General features: G+C 54.3%; 1 protein-coding gene across 1 annotated transcript in view; it reads left to right on the forward strand.

Moving 5' to 3' along the window:
• The window catches only part of BRD1 (bromodomain containing 1), a 52,794-nt gene that overhangs the window by 9,190 nt on the left and 23,552 nt on the right, over positions 1 to 20,052 (forward strand). The window contains exons 2-3 of the mRNA XM_024737395.1: positions 4,155 to 4,349; positions 11,884 to 13,261. Coding sequence (XP_024593163.1) covers positions 11,898 to 13,261 — 1,364 coding nt within the window. The 5' untranslated portion in view covers positions 4,155 to 4,349; positions 11,884 to 11,897. The remainder of the gene's footprint in view (positions 1 to 4,154; positions 4,350 to 11,883; positions 13,262 to 20,052) is intronic.

Genomic DNA, 20,052 nt, shown 5'->3' on the forward strand with positions numbered 1-20,052 from the left:
TTTTTTAGTCACTAGTTTTTAGAAGTTTAATCATGTGTGTGGTATAGATTTCTTTGGATTTATCTAATTTGGGGTTCACTCAATTCCTTGAATGTGTAGGTTTATGTCTTTTGCTAAATTTGGAAAGTTTCTTTTTTTTTTAAATTGAAGTATAGTTGATTTTCAATGTTGTGTTAGCAAAGTGATTCAGTTGTACATACATATATATATTTTTTCAGATTATTTTCCATTATAGGTTATTATAGAATATTGGGTACAGTTCCTTGTGCTCTACAGTAGGTCCTTGTTGGTTATCTATTCTATAAATTTGGGAAGTTTCTGCCATAAGTTCTTCAAATATTGTTTTCAGCCTGCTGCTCTTACTCCTCTCCTTCTGAGATCCAATTCCACAAACGTTAGATTTATTTTACTTTTTTTATACTCCCACAGGTCCCTGAAGCTTTGTTTGTTTGTTTCCTTCAGTCTGCTTTCTTTTGGTTGTTCGGATTGGGTAATTTCTACTATTCTGTCCTCTAGTTCATGGACTCTTTCTTCTGTCATGTTCACTGTGTTATTGAGCCCATTCATTGAGTTTTAAATGTTGGTGTATTTTTCAGTTCTATAATTTCCATTTTTTAAAATAACTTGTTTCTGTGCACTAAGATTTTCTATTTTTCTGCTGTTTCAAGATAATTTGTAACTGGTTGTTGAGACATTTTTGTGGTGGCTGCCTCACAGTCTCTGTCAGATAATTCCAATATCTGATTCATCTCACCATTGGCATCTGTTGATAGTTTTTCCTCTCACTGAGACTCTTGGTTTGACGAGTGGTTTTCAAAATTGTAATCTAAACAGTTTGGAAATTATGTTGGGAGCCTCTGGATCCTACTGAAACATTCTGTTTTAGCAGGCAGTCACCCTGCCTGTGCTCAGGTGCAGCACCTCCTAGCCTACTTTTGTGGGTTGTGGTTCCAATGATAATTTAGTTTTCAGAGCCCTTGCATTTCTGGTCTGGTATGTTCTGTTCATCTGTGCCACTGGAGCTTCCACTTAATTCAGCTGGTGCTGCCTGTGGGAACAGAGATTCTCCAGGCTGCCTAGAGCCAGTGGGTGGGGAGTGGGAGAGGTTGCACCCATGGGATAGAGGATGCTTCTGAGACCTGGTACCTCCAGGGTTCCTGCTCAATCTCCGTTGACTTCCCCATGGGAGGATAGATGGACTTCTCCTAGCTGCTGGGCGGGAGGGTGGGGAGACACTGGGCCTGGGCTGCTTTCTGCCACTGGTTGGCCAGGAGTTGCTGGACCTGGGCAGCCTTATACTACTGGGGGGGTGGGGGCATGGGAGACTCCAGGCTGCAGTGTTTTTCCTCAATCCGAGGTCTTCAGCCAGCCTACCTTTCTTTTCCTACCAGAGGTCTATAATTGGTCTCTTGTACTATTTCCCTGTTTTTAAAGTTATATTTAATTGCAGGAGCAGGAAGAGATGAGTCTACATTATCTACTCTCTGGTGTTATTTTTAATTTTTTAATTTATGTAATTATTTATTCAATGTATTTTAAAAACAGATTTAATGAGATATAATTCACATACCCTACAGTACACTCATTTAAAATGTACAATTCAAGGGACCCTGGCGGTCCAGTTTCTAGGACTCAGTGCTTTCCCTGCTGTGGCCTGGGTTCAATCCCTGGTCAAGGAACTAAGATGCCACAAGCCATGTGGTGTGGCCAAAAAAACAAACAACAAACAAAAACTAAAATTCAATAGTTTTTAGTATATTCACAGGGTTGTGCAACTCTTACCACAGTCAATTTTAGAACGTTTTCATCATCCCCCAAGAAACCCCACACCCACTCGCAGTCGCTCCGCATTCCCTCCCGCTGCCCCCAGGCCCTGGCAACCACTAACCTGCTTTCTGTCTCCATGGATTTTCCTGTTATGGGCATTTCATATAAATGGCATCATATGATATGTGACCTTTGTCTCCTTCACTTTGCAGGACGTTTTTCAAGATTCATCCCTGTTGTAGCACATTTCAGTACTTCATTTCTTTTTATTGCCAAATAATATTCCATTTATGAATAGACCACATTTTATTTATCCATTGATCAGTTGATGGACATTTGGTTTGTTTTCACCTCTTGGCTATCATGAGCAATACTGCTATGAATGTTCATGTACAAGTTCCGTGTGGACGTGTGCTTTCCTTTCTCTTGGGCACATATCTAGGAGTGGAATTGCTGGGTCACGTGGTTTGCACTTTGAGGGACTGTTCAACTGTTTTCTGAAGCAGCTATACCATTTTTCATTCTCACCAGCAATGCAAGCAAGTTCCAATTTCTCTACATCCTCACCAATACTTGTTATTATCTGACTTTTTTTTTTTTTTTTGGCTGCACCACTTGCCTTGCAAGATCCTAGTTCCCTGACCAGGGATCGAACCCACACCCCAGCATTGGAGTCCTAACCACTGGACTGCCAGGGAATTCCCCTGACTTTTTGATTGTAGGCATCCTAGAGGGTGTGAGGTGATATCTCACTGTGGTTTTGATTTGCATTTCCACTATGGCTAATGATGTCGGGCATCTTTTCCCGTGCTTATTGGCCATCTGTATGTCTTCTTTGGAGAAGTGTTTATTCAAGTCCTTTGCCCATTCTTCAATTTGGTTATTTTTTGGTTATTGAGTTGAGGACTTTGGCTTTTATTCTGAGAGAGATGGGGAGCCATTGGGAGATTCCAAGCACGGGAGTGATAGTATCACGTGGGTTGCTCTGCAGAGAAAAGCTACAGAGATGCCAGGGGGAAGCAGACAGACCAGTCTGGACACCTAGATAATCTAGGTGAGGGATGACAGTGATTGGCTCTGGGGTAGTAACAGGAGGTGGTGACAGAGGGCTGGTTCTGGACATGTTTTGAAGGGGGAGCTATCAGGCTTTGCTGATGGATCAGATGTGAACAGTAGGACCGCCTCTCACTCAGGAAGCACGGCATCACCATTAGCTGAGAAGGTGGATTAGTACCCTGGGAGCCGTGACAAAGCGCCACAGACCCGGCGGCTTCAACTCCAGAGGCGCGTTGTCTCCCAGTCCTGGAGGCTGGATGTCTGAGATCAAGGTGTCGGCAGGGCTGCCTCCCCCTGAAGCCTGTCGGGGAGCATCCTTCCTGCCTCTTCTGGCTCTGGTGGCTGTCACTCTTGGCGTCCCTCCAGCCTCTGCCTCTGTTTGTCACATGGCCTTCTCCCTGGAGCCTGTGTCTGAAGTTCCCTCTACTTATAGGGACACCAGCCATTGGGTCAGGGCCCACTCCAGTGAGTTCTTAACCTGCGCACCTGCAGGGACTCTATTTCCAAGTAGGGTCACGTTCACAGGCACCGGGGATTAGGATGCCAACCTGTCTTCTTTTGGGGGGGACGCAATTCAACCCGTAACAGATGGGGAAGACAACAGGGGGGCAGTTTGGGGATGGAGGCCAAGAGCTGAGCATCAGGCATGTTAAGTTTGGGATGTCCGTCAGCCATCACAGCGGAGACGCCGAGGAGGCAGCAAGATGCAGGAGCTGCCAACGCATGGTTTTCCAAAGTTAAAAATATGGCTCTACGGCTCTGAAGTGAGGATGTGTCCAAGGCTTATTTAAGTCATTAGCAAGGAAACCCGCATAATGGTGAGGCTGGTTGAAAACATTGGGGAGAGGGAAGGATTTGTAGTGGCTGAAGAAAAGCTTGCTTGAGTAAGTTCACCAATGTAGATTAAAAGCTGGTTAATGTTCTACAGGGCCGTAAAACTGCAACCTCCTCCAGCTAATCTTTTCTACGGAAATAATTTTTGTCACTTACCGCTGGGCAAAGTTCGTTTGCATTGCCATCTGACAAGAATCACATTGCCTAGCCGTCCATTTTCTACAAGTTAAAATCTACCCTTACCATGTTATTAAAAATCATAATCAATAGTAAGTAGGCAGTAAAACAGATGCACGCCCCAGAGAACCAAACGGTACCCGTGGTGGGTCTGCTGGACCACACCCAGCCTCCCACCGAAAGGACCCACCGCCATCCTCTTACCCATTCAGGTTTTGGAAAATTTTCATCAGTCCCCCCACACAGACACACCTTGGGACGAAGGTTGTTCTTCACAGAAAGCTGGTCTTATTGTGTTTGGACCTGATTCATCTACACAGGTGCTGAAAGAAGTGGCGAGTAGCACGTCTGAGCCTCCTTGTTGGGCTGGTACAACTAAGCCACGTGGGGTTTCCCAAGGACCAAGGCCGCAGAATCCACTTCCGTCTGGAGACGTCATCACGAGGAATGTACGGCTGAGCCGCTAGCATGTCTGAGGTTCACGTTGCTCTTGCCTGCAGCACCCGTGCGCGTAGGTGAGTTTCTCTTTTCACAAGGACCTAGGTGTCTGCCACAGTTCCTGTCTGCCTGACTACTTGTGAAGCTGAGACCTGATACAACGTCGTTCGGGCACTGGTGTGGGTCTGTGGGCACTGGGTCAACGCAGAGGTTACGATCCTTGTTCCGAAGGTGGGTGTGTCACCCTGAATCACAGGAGACGTGCTCTCAAATACGACACCCGCTTAAGGCCGCAGCGGCAGAATCATTTTGTCTAATTATATACTGGTAAAAAAGAGGACTGATTTCTGTTGAACCTATGCAAATAACTAGATTTCTATTAAAATTGAATAGTCAGTAAAAACGATTTTTCCTGAATTCCGGAGTAAGAAAATACCATTTAAAAAATGTTTCATTTGGGCTTCCCTGGTGGCGCAGTGGTTGAGAATCTGCCTGCCAATGCGGGGGACACGGGTTCGAGCCCTGGTCTGGGAAGATCCCACATGCCGCGGAGCAACTAGGCCCGTGAGCCCCAATTACTGAGCCTGCGTGTCTGGAGCCTGTGCTCCGCAACAAGAGAAGCCGTGATAGTGAGAGGCCCGCGCACCGCGATGAAGAGTGGCCCTTACTTGCCGCAACAAGAGAAAGCCCTCGCACAGAAACGAAGACCCAACACAGCCATAAATAAATAAATAAAAAACAGAACTGCAAAAAAAAAAAAAGTTTCATTTGTTTGCAAAAGCACAGTCTACTAAATGTAAGGTTAGAGATAGAAGAAAGAAGAAGGATTTTATCTTACTTCTGCCAGAAAATAGAAACTTACGAAAAAGCACCAATACCTGTGTCCTTGCCTTTGTCGGGCCCAAGCTTTCCGCTGCAGATATAATGGGGTGGGGGTGGGAGGGCTACAGAGCCAGAGGAGGCAGGGACGTCCCCAGAGCTGAGCTCTGGGCTGATGCATCTAACTGAGGGCCGCGTTGCTTGATGCGTCTGGGGCCAACTGTCTGGCTGCTATAGCCCGACAGACAATCGGGCTGGAGCTACCAGGTGAAAGCATAGAGGCTTCTCCCTGTTGAGTTATAAACATAGAAAGGGGGAAGGACAGAATGAGATCTGTCGTGTTAGAACTGAAGCTATCAGTACGAGCTCAAGGCTTGTTTATAGATATCGGAAAAGATACAGGTGTGTGTTTGCACACATTTACACACTCCGAGCTCTCTCTGCTGAGCGCAAACGGAATCACGCTTTGTATTATCATTATGACATTATATTTCTCCTGTTCAGCATCACGCGTCTGAGATTCAGCCACGTGGATCCAAGTGGCGCGATTCATTCATTTCAATCGCTGCGTGCTAGTCCATTGTGTAGACGTATCTCACTTTATTCATTTTATTGTCCACATACACTTAAGGGTTCCCCCCCAGTAGTTTTGCTATTAAAAACAGTGCTGCTTTGAATGTTGACAGGTCTCCTGATGGGTCAGTGCAGGTTTCTCTGGCATGCAGCTAGGCAGAGGATGTACCTAGGAATGTATGTTGGCTTAACCCTAGAGCTGGGAACAGGTGTGCACATCGAGGCAGCTTGCATTTTCCCAAACGGCCACAGTCACTTCTCCCTGCTACGTGCTCCTCTTAAAATGTGACTCTGACACTTCTTTCCACAGGAACTAGGGGTTCTTGTCCCCCTATCTACTGGATCTGGACAGGTTTGTGTGCAAGTGATGCTACATGATGTCTGAGGCTATGATATAAAAAGTCATACTGGGCCCACCTGGTTCTCTTGGGACTCTTGCTCTTGGAACCTGGCCACCCTCCCTCGAGGACGTCCCCCAGGCCCTTAGCCCACAGCCTGAACCAGCTTGCCAGCCACATGGGTTGCACCATCTTGGATGTGGCCTGTCCAGCCCCCAGTGGAGATGCCCCAGCGGTTGCAGCGTGGAGTAGACCAGCTGTGCTGCTGAATCTTCCCCAAATAGCAGATCCACGAGTGAAAGAAGCGATTGTTGTGGTTTCGAGCTACAAAGTTTGGGGGGTGGTTTGTTATGCAGCAACAGCTAACTGATGCACACACCCGATTTCTTTGGAGAATGCCATATTGTTTACAAGATAATTGTACCACCTGATGCTCTGGCTAGCAGGGTATGTGTCCAACTTTAACGGTTGTGCTCATTCAGTGTGGTTTTAGTTTGCATTTCCAAAACCGCTAGTGAGGTTATTGGCCCTTTCCATGTTCTTCTCTGCAAGGAGACTGATTACAGGATTTGTCCATCATTCTTTTGGCGTGTTTATCTTTTTCCAATGGATTTGGAAGGGTTCTTTATATATCCTGGATACTAATCATTTGCAAGGTGTATGTGTTGCAAATACTTCCTAGCTTTTGGTTCTTCATTCTCTTTATGGTCTTCTGAGGAACATAAGTTGTATGACACATACTTTCCATCCACAGTTTTAGGTTTGTTTCTCGTATTTAACAGTATTTACATTCTAATTAGAGAGTCTCTCTTTTTTTTTTTTTTTTGTGGTACGTGGGCCTCTCACTGTTGTGACCTCTCCTGTTGCAGAGCACAGGCTCAGGACGCACAGGCTCAGTGGCCATGGCTTACGGGCCCAGCCGCTCCGCGGCATGTGGGATCTTCCCGGACCGGGGCACGAACCCACGTCCCCTGCATCAGCAGGCGGACTCTCAACCACTGCGTCACCAAGGAAGCCCGAGTCTCTGCTTTTAATAGATGAATTTTTAATTCCATCATGTCTCTGATTACTCAAACGTTTGAATTTACTCCTGTCACCTCATGCTGTGTTCTTCATTTATCATGTATTTTTCTTTCTCTCTTTTCTGCTTTTTGTTGGCACTGTCAATTTTTCTTCATTTCAGTTTTCTCCCAGCTGTTTTGAAATCTGTAAATTCTGTATCCATTTTTCTCATGGAAACTTGGGTATTTCAGACTTCTTTTCTATCGATTCTAAAATCCTCTAGCTATACAAGAACTTCCGTGCGCCTTTCCTTCCTGCTTCTCCTTCCCCTTGCCATATGCCATGTTGAGCTCATGCGGGATTTTCTCTCAAGTTGTTATTTGACTTTCTTTGAGCAGTCTAAGCTAGTTCCTTTGTTGGCGTCCAGGTCTTTCTCTTGGGTTCACGTCTCATTTTGCTTGGGAATGTCTTTCAGTCCTTTTTGAGACTTAGTGTATGGATGTTTTCAGGTTGTGAAGACACCTTTATTTTGCTGTCTCACTTGAATGCTAGTTTCACTGTGTATGGAATTGTAGGTTCAATTCTTTTAGGATGGGCTTCCCTGGTGGCGCAGTGGTTAGGAATCCACCTGCCAATGCAGGGGACATGGGTTCGAGCCCTGGTCTGGGAAGATCCTACATGCATCGGAGCAACTAAGCCCATAAGCCATAACTACTGAGCCTGCACTCTAGAGCCCGCAAGCCACAACTACTGAGTCCACGTGCCACAACTACTGAAGCCCGTGTGCCTAGAGCCCGTGCTCCGCAACAAGAGAAGTCACTGCAATTAGAAGCCCGTGCACTGCAACGAAGAGTCGCCCCCGCTCACCGCAACTAGAGAAAGCCAGCGCAGCAATGAAGACCCAACACAGCCAAAAAAAAAAAAAAAAATTCTCTTAGGATTTTGACAGTTTCACCCCTTTGCCAACTGACAATCAGGTTCAGTCTGATTAAAGAAGATCCTTCCTCTCTGAAGGGTTTTTAGAAAATAACTTTATTCTTCTTTCCAATTTAATTTAATTACAAAATTTATTCATTTATTTGGCTGCACCAGGTCTTAGTTGCAGCGTGTAGGATCTTTTTTTTTTTTTTTTCCGTTGCAGCATGCATGTGGGATTAAACCCTGGCCCCCTGCATGGCAGTGCAGAGTCTTACCCACTGGACCACCAGAGAAGTCCCTCTCTGACGGTTTTTAGGCTAGTCTCTTCATCCTTGGAATTCCAGAAGGCCACTACGACATGCCTTCACTCCTGCTGGGCGTCACTTCGGTTGGTGGAGAAGCCATCCTCTCCGCCTCTCTCCTGTTTCCTGTCTCTCTTCTTTCACAACACGGCCTCCAGCTTCCTGGTTTGCATCTGCCTTGCCTGGGGTGGAGAAGGGTGCAGGCCCCGTGTGCTTGCTCTCCACTGACTCAGATAGCAGACATCTGGAAGAGCGGAGGACATACTTGCGGCTCCTGCCTCTGGTGCAGATGTAGTCGGGGCCCACTGCTGGGCCTGCCTCACCTTGGCTCAAGGATGTGTCTGGAGGTGGGACCTTGCTCAGGAACTTGACCACTGGGTGACCTTGGCTGAGTGACCCTCCAAGCCTTCACTTTCCTACTTGTACACTGGATGCAATGGGGCACAAGTTCTGGTCAGCAAAGGGCCCCCAGCTAGGACACTTGGGTGGACGTGGCCAGCCTGCTCTCGATAGCACGTTTGCTGGAAGAGCCTAAGCAGCGGAGCCTGCCCTGCCTGCCCACGCGGGGTAAGGTCTCACCGGCTCAGAAGGACCCAGCCTCTGCCTGGGGGGCATGTTCCTTCTCCTACTGAGGGGCCTCCCCTGCTTGTCGGGGAGGGGGGCACCTGCTGCTCCTTTTCCCCAGGGCTGGGCTCCTTCACGGCCACTGCACTAACCTCAAATCCTCACGGAAACCAAGGAAACATCAGGTTTCTCCCTCCTCCCAAAGCCCTTCGGGACTAATCTCGGGATGAAAACTGTCATGAAACCTCTGAATTTTGGCGTTGAAGCAAAGGCCACAGTGGAAGCAGCCAGTGGCAGCGACCAAGACTCAGGTCTCTAAACTACTGCTGCGCAGGGGCCCTTTCTGTTCTACCTGGAGCCCAAGCGGGTGGTCCGGACCTATAGGCCCCATCCTAGGCCTGTAACTCCTGAAGGAGGGCCAGCTGAGCTGCCCTGCAGCCCCCATTCCCCAGTGCGCCCCGCTGCTTCCCCCACCCCTACCAGCACCCGCTTCCTCTCCACCAGCGAATAATCCTGCCCAGCATGGGCCCCTCAGGCTCCCCCCAATCCCCTGCCTGGCCCAGCCCGACCCCATGGGGCGCCCACTCGGGTCTCCACCACGCTGTGGTCTGGGCTCCCTTTGCCCCACGCCCGGCACTCCCCCAGGTCCCCCCAACACACAGCCGAGGTCCGCCGGCCGAGCGTTTGCCCGAGGGTCGCGTTATGTAACGCACGCTCTTGGCACGTTGAGCCCGGACGAGAAACTCCCCGTTGCAGGGCCGCGTTTGAAAGACTCGAGGGGCGCGCGGACCCGGGCCGCCGCCCCCTCCTCCCCCCATCCCGCGCTGAGAGCCGGTGGTGGACTCAGCGGCCTCCGGGGCCCTTTGGAAGAAGTAACTTGATTGAGGTGTAATTTACGGAGGACGCGCGCGCTGCGGGTGCGCAGTGGAGTTTTGACGAAAGGCCGCGCCCCCGTGGAGAAGGCGCCCCCGTGGAGAAGGCGCCCACCGCCCCGGAAGGGTCGTGGGTGGAGGGCGCTGCGTGCACTCACCTGCCTGCAGTCCCGTCCCTGCACGAGGGTGTAAGTGGCTTGTCCAAAGCCAGGCGGGAAAGGCACTGATTGAGAAGGTGAGCCGGCCCTGGGTGCCGACTGCCTCTCTTACGGCCACATGGCTTTTCAAGGTGCATTTATCAGTAGGGTCTGGAGAGGCTGCTGATCGCCTCTTCGTGGGTACGCTTGTCCCCGCGCGGAAGGGTCAAGTGTGGGTGGAGCCCGAGGGCCAGAGATCGGGAAGTGATGGCCCGGTGAGGTGGTCTGCAGAGTGACCCACGCCTCCTTTCCCTGTCACCATCTAGCTTTCAAGTTGCGGAGCTGCACGACCGTTAAGTGCTGTTCTCCGGGTGCTAAGTGTCCAGAGCTTCAGTGCCCTCTGGGAGAGCGTGGGTTTTGAAGGGACGACTTTGCTTAGTATTGTTGGTTCTTTGCTTCCGAGGAGAAAATTACACGTTCGCTTTGCATCTGCTGAGTAACCGACTGTCGCTTCTGCCCCACCCCAGTAAGGACCCCTGAAGCTGTGCGCTGTGCCCTGGCGCACCGGCGTCCCCTCCGTGCAGGCTGCGGTGCTGACAGTGGGGGGGCCGTGCCCCTCTCCCCCAGAAGGGATGGCGGGGCCCGGGCTAGCTGGGCAGCGGCTTGGCTGACCGCACAGCAGGAGTCCAGGGCTGCGTGGGCCCCTGGAGACCCCCGAGATGCAGGTGAGCGGCGGGTCGGCTGCTCGTGCTGTTTTCCGTGCCTCTCAAATTGCACGTAAATCGTGGATTTCTGTTTGTTTCTGTTTGACGGAAGAGAAAACCACAATCGGAAGGGTCTCTCTTAAAAAGTGCATTTTTAGGGTCCGCTGGGGTTTCCGCTCGGGTTTGAGACAGTGAAGCTGGCCCTGGGAGGGCTTTTCCTGGAGGCCAGGTGGGTCGCTGTGCGGAGGCGCCCCGTGCCGGCTCCTCGGGGCCCCATCCCGTGGTGGGCCTTGGGCTCCACCTTGGTTGTCAGCCAGTCTCTTAAATGTTACTCTGCTTCCTGTTAGTAAAATGTGGTCGTTTGGAGGGTGGAGGGGTCCTTGTCATCAGTTCCTGAGGTGCCACCCTGCTTGGCGGTCAGTGGTCCAGAGTCAGGAGTCATCACACGAGTGAGACCTGTAGTAGATGCGGTTGGTGACAGACGGCAGACGTCCGAAAAGAGCAAATGCTCATAAGTCTCTGTGGCCCAGATTTCGGGCACCTGAGCCTGTGCTGGCACCTGAGAATGGGGGGGCTGGGGGCGCCTCTGCGGGCGGCGCAGGGGGTCTTGGGGTGTCCCTTAATGTGGCAGGAGGCGGGCCCGGCACCGTGGTCAAGCCAGCAGCTAAGAAGTGCTCTGAGGGGCAGGGCAGGTGGCTGGCCCGTGGGGGCTTTTCGTGGTGGCCACTCCTGAGCCCTGTAGAGGCTGGGTGGAGGCCCTCCAGGGGTGAAGCCTGCCCCCAGGCCAGTACGGGGCTTCCCTCTTGAGCCCCGGAGTGGTTGGTGGCCCTGTGCCCTAACACGGTTGTGGAGGACGCATTTGTCGAGAGGATGGACGGGGCTGTGGTCAGGCTGCTGAGGCTTCCAGGCTCCCTAGGGGTGCTGACGGGACCTCCACTTCGGGGCTCAGGGCTCTCTCCTGGGCAGCAGTAGGGGGGGAGCCAGGGGCCAGAGCCTGCCGGGGTCCAGCCCTGTGTGTGCGCTGTCCTGAGCTCAGGGCTGCGACCCCTGCTTATGAGGGATGTGGCAGTCGGCTCGGTGACCTGTGGATCCAAGAAGGTGACCGGCGAGCAGTGGGCGTCAGCATCCTGGAAGGACTCGTCATCGCGTGTGCCTCTGGGAGCCCCTGGGGAGCTCTGGTCCCGGGCGTCCCTGGGGAGGGGCAGCCTCGGGGCAGTGGGCTGTTGGAGGTTGTTGAGATACCCTTGTGAGTCCCGGGATGAGTGATTCTGGAAACCTCAGAGATAGGTTTGCCGGGAGTTTTGTTTGCCCAAGCGTACCTGGTGGCTTTCGCCTCCCGTGTCCTCTGTGTGGAGTTAACGTGTCCTCTGCGTCCGTTTCAGGGAGTCAGTACCAAATGAGGAGGAAAGGCCGAGGTCATCGCGCTGCAGCGAGGCACCCTTCCTCCCCCGGCAGCACTAAGCACTCCCCCACGCGAGAGACGCTGACCTACGCGCAAGCGCAGAGGATGGTGGAGATCGAGATCGAGGGCCGCCTGCACAGGATCAGTATTTTCGACCCTTTGGAGGTCATACTAGAAGATGACCTCACTGCTCAGGAGATGAGCGAGTGCAACAGCAACAAAGAAAACAGCGAGAGGCCGCCTGTGTGCCTGAGAGCTAAGCGGCCCAAGAACAACAGGGTCAAGAAGAAAAGCGAAGCCCCGCCCAGCGCGCACGGCGCCCCCAGCCCGGCCAGCGCGCTCCCCGAGCCCAAGGTGCGCGTGCTGGAGTACAGCCCCCCGGCGGCGCCCCGGCGGCCCCCCGTGTACTACAAGTTCGTGGAGAAGTCCGCCGAGGAGCTGGACGACGAGGTGGAGTACGACATGGACGAGGAGGACTACGCCTGGCTGGAGATCGTCAACGAGAAGCGCAGGGGCGACTGCGTGGCGGCCGTGTCGCAGGGCGCGTTCGAGTTCCTGATGGACCGCTTCGAGAAGGCGTCGCACTGCGAGAAGCAGAAGCAAGGGGAGCAGCAGTGCCTGATCGACGAGGATGCCGTGTGCTGCGTGTGCATGGACGGCGAGTGCCAGAACAGCAACGCCATCCTCTTCTGCGACATGTGCAACCTGGCGGTGCACCAGGAGTGCTACGGCGTGCCCTACATCCCCGAGGGCCAGTGGCTCTGCCGCCACTGCTTGCAGTCCCGGGCCCGGCCGGCTGACTGCGTGCTGTGCCCCAACAAGGGCGGCGCCTTCAAGAAGACGGACGATGACCGCTGGGGCCACGTGGTGTGTGCCCTGTGGATCCCCGAGGTCGGCTTCGCCAACACGGTGTTCATCGAGCCCATCGACGGCGTGCGGAACATTCCCCCCGCCCGCTGGAAGCTGACGTGCTACCTCTGCAAGCAGAAGGGCGTGGGCGCCTGCATCCAGTGCCACAAGGCCAACTGCTACACCGCCTTCCACGTGACGTGCGCCCAGCGGGCCGGCCTCTACATGAAGATGGAGCCCGTGAAGGAGCTGGCCGGCGGCGCGGCCACCTTCTCCGTCAGGAAGACCGCGTACTGTGACGTCCACACGCCCCCGGGCTGCACCCGGAGGCCCCTGAACATTTACGGGGACGTCGAGGTGAAAAACGGCGTCTGCCGGAAGGAGAGCTCAGCCAAAACGGTCAGGTCCACGTCCAAGGTCAGGAAGAAAGCGAAGAAGGCCAAGAAGACGCTCCGCGAGCCCTGTGCGGCCCTGCCGCCTGTGTGTGCGCCCTACATTCCCCCTCAGAGGTAAGCGTGGCGGGCCTGGGCCTGCTGGGAGGGCGCGCAGGGTCTGACCGCGTGCTGTCTGTGCGGCCCTGACGGTCCTCTCCAAGGTGGCCTCCTTCAGTCTCTGCTTCATGGGAGCATGGATGTTGCAAAAGACTTGAGTCTGTGAGACGGGGAAGTCTGTCTGGTTTCCTCGATGCCCGCGCGGGCCCGCGGCCACACCGACTGCAGCCATCCCGGCCTGGGGCCCCGCGGCGCCCCAGGAGTTGTTGTCATTGACGCGACAGAACACCATTCCTCACCCTGCTCCCTCCCCAAAATTTGGGAATCTTGTGGGATTTTTAAATTGGCTGGAAACTTAAGCAGCGTGGCTGGGTAAGGCTGACCCTAGGGCAAAGATCAGAGTGGGGCGACAGGAGCCGCGAGGCGGGAGGTGCTGGTCTCCTTCCTGTCGTGGGACAGGCTTTCTGGTTTTCCTGATTGTTCTCTCGTGGTATCGGCATTGCCTGGTCAGTGTTGGGTTCTTTGCCTAGAGCCGTGCGCGGTGGTGGGGTCAGGAGCCCGCTGGCCACCCCCATCCCTGGACTTGTTTCCTCCTCTGCTGGTTCTCCTTGGTACTGACTTGTTGTGCCTGAGAATGCTCTTGTTTGGAGTACGAGGTAAGTGGCTTGATGAACTTTTCTCCGGGTGTGGTTTGGGAGAGACGCAGACACTTGCTTGAGCTTTGAGGAAGTGAAGCCCTGTATGGGAGGGCACGGGTCTCTAGAACAGTCTGGTAAGAAAACAAAGCATCAGGATGACGAAGGGAAGACGTAAGTGGGTGTCTGCTCCCGAGAGCGGTTCTGGGATGTTGTCAGGTCGTGAGATGTGGTGGGAACTGCTACTGAAGAAGTGTGACCTTTTTCCCAGGATGACATTTTTTTGTCTTTACGGAACACTACCTCTGTTACAGAATCAGTAAATTCAAAGCGAATACAAAGTGCTTACAATCCCTCTTATCCAGAGAAGCCTTCTGTTAAAATCAAGGTGTCTCTTTGTAAATAAGCCAGTCTCACTTTTAAAAGACAGTTTCACTTGGATTTCTACCTGTAGGTCAAAAAGTATAGGATTTGTATCAAGAGCTTCTATCTAAGAGCCCAAAATTTTCAGCTTTACTGAAATTGAAGTAAATGAAACAAAAAATGTGATCTAGTAAATTGAAAACCCAGAAGTCTGAGGTGCTGCCTTGTCTGTCCAGCCCTGCCTGGTTCCCGGCCCCAGGGTCTGCCAGCCCGTCCGCAGGAGAAAGCGTCTGTGGTTGGGAAACCTGGGCACCTGGAGTCTGAGATGACCCGGTCTGGTGGAGAGGACGACTTGCTTTGGAGTAAACACTTAAGCTCAGGTGACGGAGCTGATCCACGTGCTGGAGGAGTAGCTGGGCCATGCTCCGTCTTGTCCTTTCCTAATTTCGGAACAAACTGTGACTTCGGTTTGGAGCAGATGTAAACGACGCACCTGGATGAGTGCTCGCGGCCACAGGCTTTGCTGTCAGTGTTGCCCAGAGTTTCCGGGAGACCCTGACATCAGACCACCCTGTGGCGTGTCGGGGCAGGTGCTGGGAGGCCCAGGCTCACAGCCACTGCTCTCGTCCCGAAGCTGTGGCCTGAGCTGCGGCTGGGCTGCTGGTCCCGTTCTTAGGACCCAGGCACAGTGGCGTGTAGATGGGAGTAAAGCTCCATGCTCTCCACGGCCTCTGGCTCAGGACCCGTCTAGAGCTGCCACCACCAGGGTGGTGGGCGTTCTGAGCGAGCTTGGGAGCCGGCCCGGGGCAGGGGGGCTGGAAGAGGGGCTCTGGAGATCTAAGAAGAGGAGGATCCCCCTTATTCCCTGCAGAGAGGAAGGAGGGTTGGCTGTGAGAAGGCTGGGGGTGTGGCAGGAACTGAAAGTGCTTTTGTGACTTGAGGGGTTTAAAAGCTTTCAAGTAAGAAAGATAACTCAGACCAACTAATTTTGAGATCGTAGTCTGTTCTCAACAAGAGGGAGATGGTTGGTTTAATTTGTTTTATTGTTTAGTGTTTCTGAGCTTCAAAGATTACTCTTCTTGTCTCTCAGTAATAGACTCCGGAACAAAGATGCGGGTGTTCTGAGGCTTCGCCCACCTGTTCGAGGACTCCGAGCCTGTGGTCAGGCCGGCTGGCTGGGGCGGTCGAGGCCTTGCAGGCTGCCGCGTGGCCAGGAGTGGCGCGGGCGCGTTGATGGGATGCTGTGCTCTGCCCTGGGCGGGGTCCTTGCAGCCGCTCGGTCCCTTCGCCTGTGAGGGTCCAGCCTTCAGCGAGGGTGAGCTGCTCCTGAGCAATTGTCCCAGTGGCGTGGAGCTGTGCCCGCCTGTCTGTGTCTCTCCTCCTGCACCTATTCTCAAGCCAGAATAATGCTTTTCCCAGCCCAGAAGCAGCATATTTAAAGTTGGGGGAGATATGAAAAGCCAGGGCTGAAGAAGGGAGAACAGGCGTGTGTTCTCCGTTTTCTGGCCTGCCCTGGTGCTGTGCTCTTTCTTTGTTAAGTGTTGCCTTTTCCTCGAGTAGCCGCTCTTCTGATTGGATCCTCTCTGCTTCTTCGTCCATTCCCTCTGCTTCGTGAGGGGAAGGGCAGTGCCGGTGGAGGTGGGCACCGGGGAGGGGCCAGGCCAGGTGAAGGGACTCGTGGAGTTGGAGCCTCCTGGGTCCCTTGGGGTAATTAACCTGGTCACTCTGCTCTCTCTGGTTGCGCTATGGGTGTCCCAGTGTATCTGGGGAGGAGGGGCCTCGAGGGAGGAGCATCCGGCCGGGCCTGGCCTCGGTGATACGCGTGTTCCTGCGTAATGAGCTGTAACCGGAAGTGCGTGATGAGGATGGAGGCTCCGGGTCACGGCTCTGTCCCCTTGAGGGCGCTGCTGGGACACCAGGTGAGGACGGCTGGAGAGCGGGTGCTTGGGAGCCGTTGGGCAGACAAGTTTAATGCCTGTTGAACTTAACAGCAAGAAGTTTGCACTTGAGTTTTGTATGTCTTTTTTCATGTTTCTGGCAGTTAAGTTTATTACGTGTTATGGAAGTTCTCATGGGTTGTGGCCTGGGGAAATGGGAGAAGCCTGTCAGCCCCTGCAGGTGGGAGCCTGGCTCTGGGCGCCCCGTGCATGTGGGTGCCACCTCTGCTCTGTGGGCGCCGCCGGGCAGCCCTCCCGCTCGCCTGCCCGGGTCCTCGGGGAAGGGCTGTTTAAGGAGCGACTCCTGGAGAGAAGCCCTACAAACCCAGCCAGAAGTCAGAAGTGCGGGTCGTGAAACGCACGCGGTGTGGAGAAGCCGGGCCGTGTGTCCCGCTCCTGCCGGTGTCCCTCCCGGTGTCCCTCCCGGTCACGTCGGGCGAGCCCAGCGGAGGCGGCCTTGGCGGCTCTTGCCGCGTGATGTGGGGCCGAGCAGTGTGTCTCCCCAGAGCTGCTCTGAGTGTTCTAGTTCCGACCCTCCTGTGGCTTCGTTGCTTTCCTTGGTTTTGAACTGGGGGCTGGGGGACTGGCGTCTCCCCGGGCAGGTCCCCCGTCCCGGCTGCCAGCTCCGGGCTTTGCACCTGCGAGGGCCCTCCTGGGGCGGGGCGGGGAGCGTGGGAGCGCAGGGGAGGACTCTGGATGCTTCGCCACGTGTCTCCACTGCGTTGCGGGCTCTCCTGACGCGTGTCAGTCTCGGGGATTCCTGCGTGCGTAGGACTGAAGCGAGTGCTGGGCGTGGTGCCGTGGGCCACGCCCCGTGTCCCTCGGGCGTGCGGCCCCCTGGCTGGTGTCCTGCTCGCTTTACCCCCGCCCCCCTCCTCCTGGTGGTCTCTGCTGGGCCCGGCCTTGGCGTCACCCCCGCTCAGCAGGCCTGCTGTGCCCACATGTCCCGCAGCCGGGCATCCCGGGCGCACAGAGCAGGCCCGGCCCACGGGGAGGGTCTGCTGAGGTCGTGGGATCCGGCAGTTCCTGGTCGCGTTCACTGTATCTGCTTCCGCAGCGATGGGGCGGACGTGCATTGAAGTTTTCTTTCATCCTAGCACTTGGAGTCGCTGCCTGGAGTGGATGGCGGGATGGACCTTGGTGCTTTGGGCACCCTCCCCCTCCAAGGCACAGAGACCGGCATTGCATCTCGTCTTGTCTTCATTTCAGTTTCAGTTTTTTGTTCAGAAATAACTTCAAATTTATAAAATGTTGCAAAAGTCGAAAAAAAACCCCACCCAAACACTCTTTACCCAGGGTCCCCTCTTGCCAGTAACCCGTTTACCCTCTTGGGGGTGGTTTCCACGCGCCCCTGCGTGTCTCCCAGGGTGGGGCCGGCCTCCCCTGGAGCCTTCCTGCCTCCAGTCGGGACCAGTCCCACTCAGCCTCCTTTGATTTGGGCATCCCCAGACCTCTGTGTCCCCTGCGACAGGCCTTCGCGGCTCACAGAGGTGTGCCTGGGACTGCGGGGCCCCTGCGTCCCCACCTGAAGGGAGTGACGTCCCCTGCTCCTTGGTGACCGAGGTGTCACCAGTGCCTCTACCAGATGATTTCTGCTCTTGACTTTCCTGGCGTCGGATCCGGGGGCCCCTGGAGGCGACGGCTCCTCTCCACGTGGCCTGTTGCTCTTTTCTTCCTGGCCTTCCTCCCCGCGAGGGCTGGAAGGGAGCATCCCCCTCAGCGGGGTCCTTCTCTCCCCGCCGGCGTGGACCGGGAGGTGTGGGTGTCGGAGGGGTCTGCCCTGTGGGTCCGGGCACTGAGGTGGGCAGCTCGAGAGGGGTTTCTCAGGAAAGGAGGCTCTGCCCAGCTGACTGTCACTGTGAACCTGCTTAGTGGTCGAGGGGAGGGCCCCTGGGGCGGTCAGCCGCCTGGCCTTGGCTGTGTGGCTGTGGCCGTGGCCATGGGTGCTGGTGAGGTCTGGCTGGGAGGTGTGGATGCGGTCCTGGGGCTCCTGCCTATGGTCCATGCGGTCGGGCGGGGGGCACCCCGGAGCCAGTGTGGCCCGGAACCGCTTCCCTCCAGAGGCCGACTCGGGGCTCCTCGGGTCTGGCGGGTGGACTTCACTCACGTGCCCCGACCTCCCAGCTGGCTGAGCAGGGAGGGTGGACCCCGCTCCCTGCAGACGCCGGCGGGGTGGCCCAGGTGCTCCTCCCGTGTCTGCATGTCAGGTGGGGATGGCTCTTAATGCTGTTTGTGCCTGTTGGTCGTGACTTTTATATAAAAGCTTTAAAAACAAAAAACTAGATAGTAACATCGTTTATCAAACGTAGCAAAAAAAAAAAAGAAACAAATGTTAAATGACGACTCGCTTTTGGGACCCCTCCTGTCGCATCAGCCCACCCCTCGTCAGTCACAGCAACCCCTCGTTGTAAATGGGGGTGGGTTCCTCTGGTTTTCCTGCCCTGGGGGCTTGCAGTCTGGTGTGGGCTTGGGCGATGCCCTTGGATGCAGTGCCAGCACACCAGCGTCAGTCCCAGCTCTCCCGGTGGCGGCTCTCTCTCTTCCCGGGCTCAGCTTGTGGGTGGCAGGTTGTTTGGTTGTACCCATCACGTGTTTTTCCTCAGCTTATCTTCTCATTTTTTTTTTGGCTGCGTTGGGTCTTCGTTGCTGCGCAGGCTTTCTCTAGTTGCGGCAAGCGGGGGCTACTCTTCGTTGCAGTGTGCGGGCTTCTCACTGCGGTGGCTTCTCTTGTTGCGGAGCACGGGCTCTAGGCACGCGGGCTTCAGTAGTTGTGGCGCACGGGCCTGGTTGCTTTGTGTCATGTGGGATCTTCCCGAACGAGGGCTCGAACCCGTGTCCCCTGCATTGACAGGCGGATTCTTAACCACTGCACCACCAGGGAAGTCCCATTTGTTTCTTTTTTTAAAAAATTTTTTTAAATTAATTAATTTTTTTTTTATTTTATTTTTGGCTGCGTTGGGTCTTTGTTGCTGCGCGCAGGTTTTCTCTAGTTGTGGCGAGCGGGGGCTACTCTTCGTGGCAGTGCGCAGGCTTCTCACTGTGGTGGCTTCACTTGTAGAGCACAGGCTCTAGGCGTGTGGGCTTCAGTAGTTGTGGCTCACAGGCTCTAGAGCGTAGGCTCAGTAGCTGTGGCGCACGGGCCTAGTTGCTCCGCGGCATGTGGGATCTTCCCGGACCAGGGCTCGAACCCGTGTCCCCTGCACTGGCAGGCGGGTTCCTAGCCACTGCGCCCCCAGGGAAGCCCCCATTTGTGTCTTTACTAGTCTTTTTAGAGAGCACGTTTCTGGTCTTGTTGAGATTTTCTTGTGTGTTGTCTCCCGTTTCATGATTTTTAGCTCTTTGTCTTTTTTTCTTTCGCTTTATTGAGATTTAATTGACACATAACATTGTAGGTGCGACGATTCGAATCGCTTATACGTTGTAGTGTTGGCAGGATGAAGTCGGTTCGCTCATCCTTCACCTGCCGTACTGTTGCTGTGGTGGGGAGAAAATGGAAGCTCCCCTCAGCGGCTTTCCAGGGCGCTGCGCGGCCTTGGGGCAGTTGCCGCCACCTGCGTGCGGTCCTGGGACCTTCCTGTCTTGTCTTTTCCTGACTTCTTCAGTGGGGTGCTCAGCACATGACGAGTCAGCCTTGTATCTGTGCTGTCCCATTTGACTGTTGCAATAACTGAGTGCGTGTTAGAACACACGTCTGCGTGTGTAGAGACCCCCGAGCTCTGTGCATTAAGATGCATGCACTTTGCTGCCCCTCCGTCAAGCCGCTGTCAAAAAGTTGAAAACAGCCCCCAACAGAAGGGCGACTCCCGGGTGCCCAAGGTGAACACAGCCCCGTCCGCAGACGAGGAGCCCTGGGGTCCACGGTGCCCTCTGCTGG

This window comes from Neophocaena asiaeorientalis, unplaced genomic scaffold (assembly GCF_003031525.2).
Source record: "Neophocaena asiaeorientalis asiaeorientalis breed wild unplaced genomic scaffold, Neophocaena_asiaeorientalis_V1.1 scaffold242, whole genome shotgun sequence".
Lineage (NCBI taxonomy): Eukaryota > Metazoa > Chordata > Mammalia > Artiodactyla > Phocoenidae > Neophocaena > Neophocaena asiaeorientalis.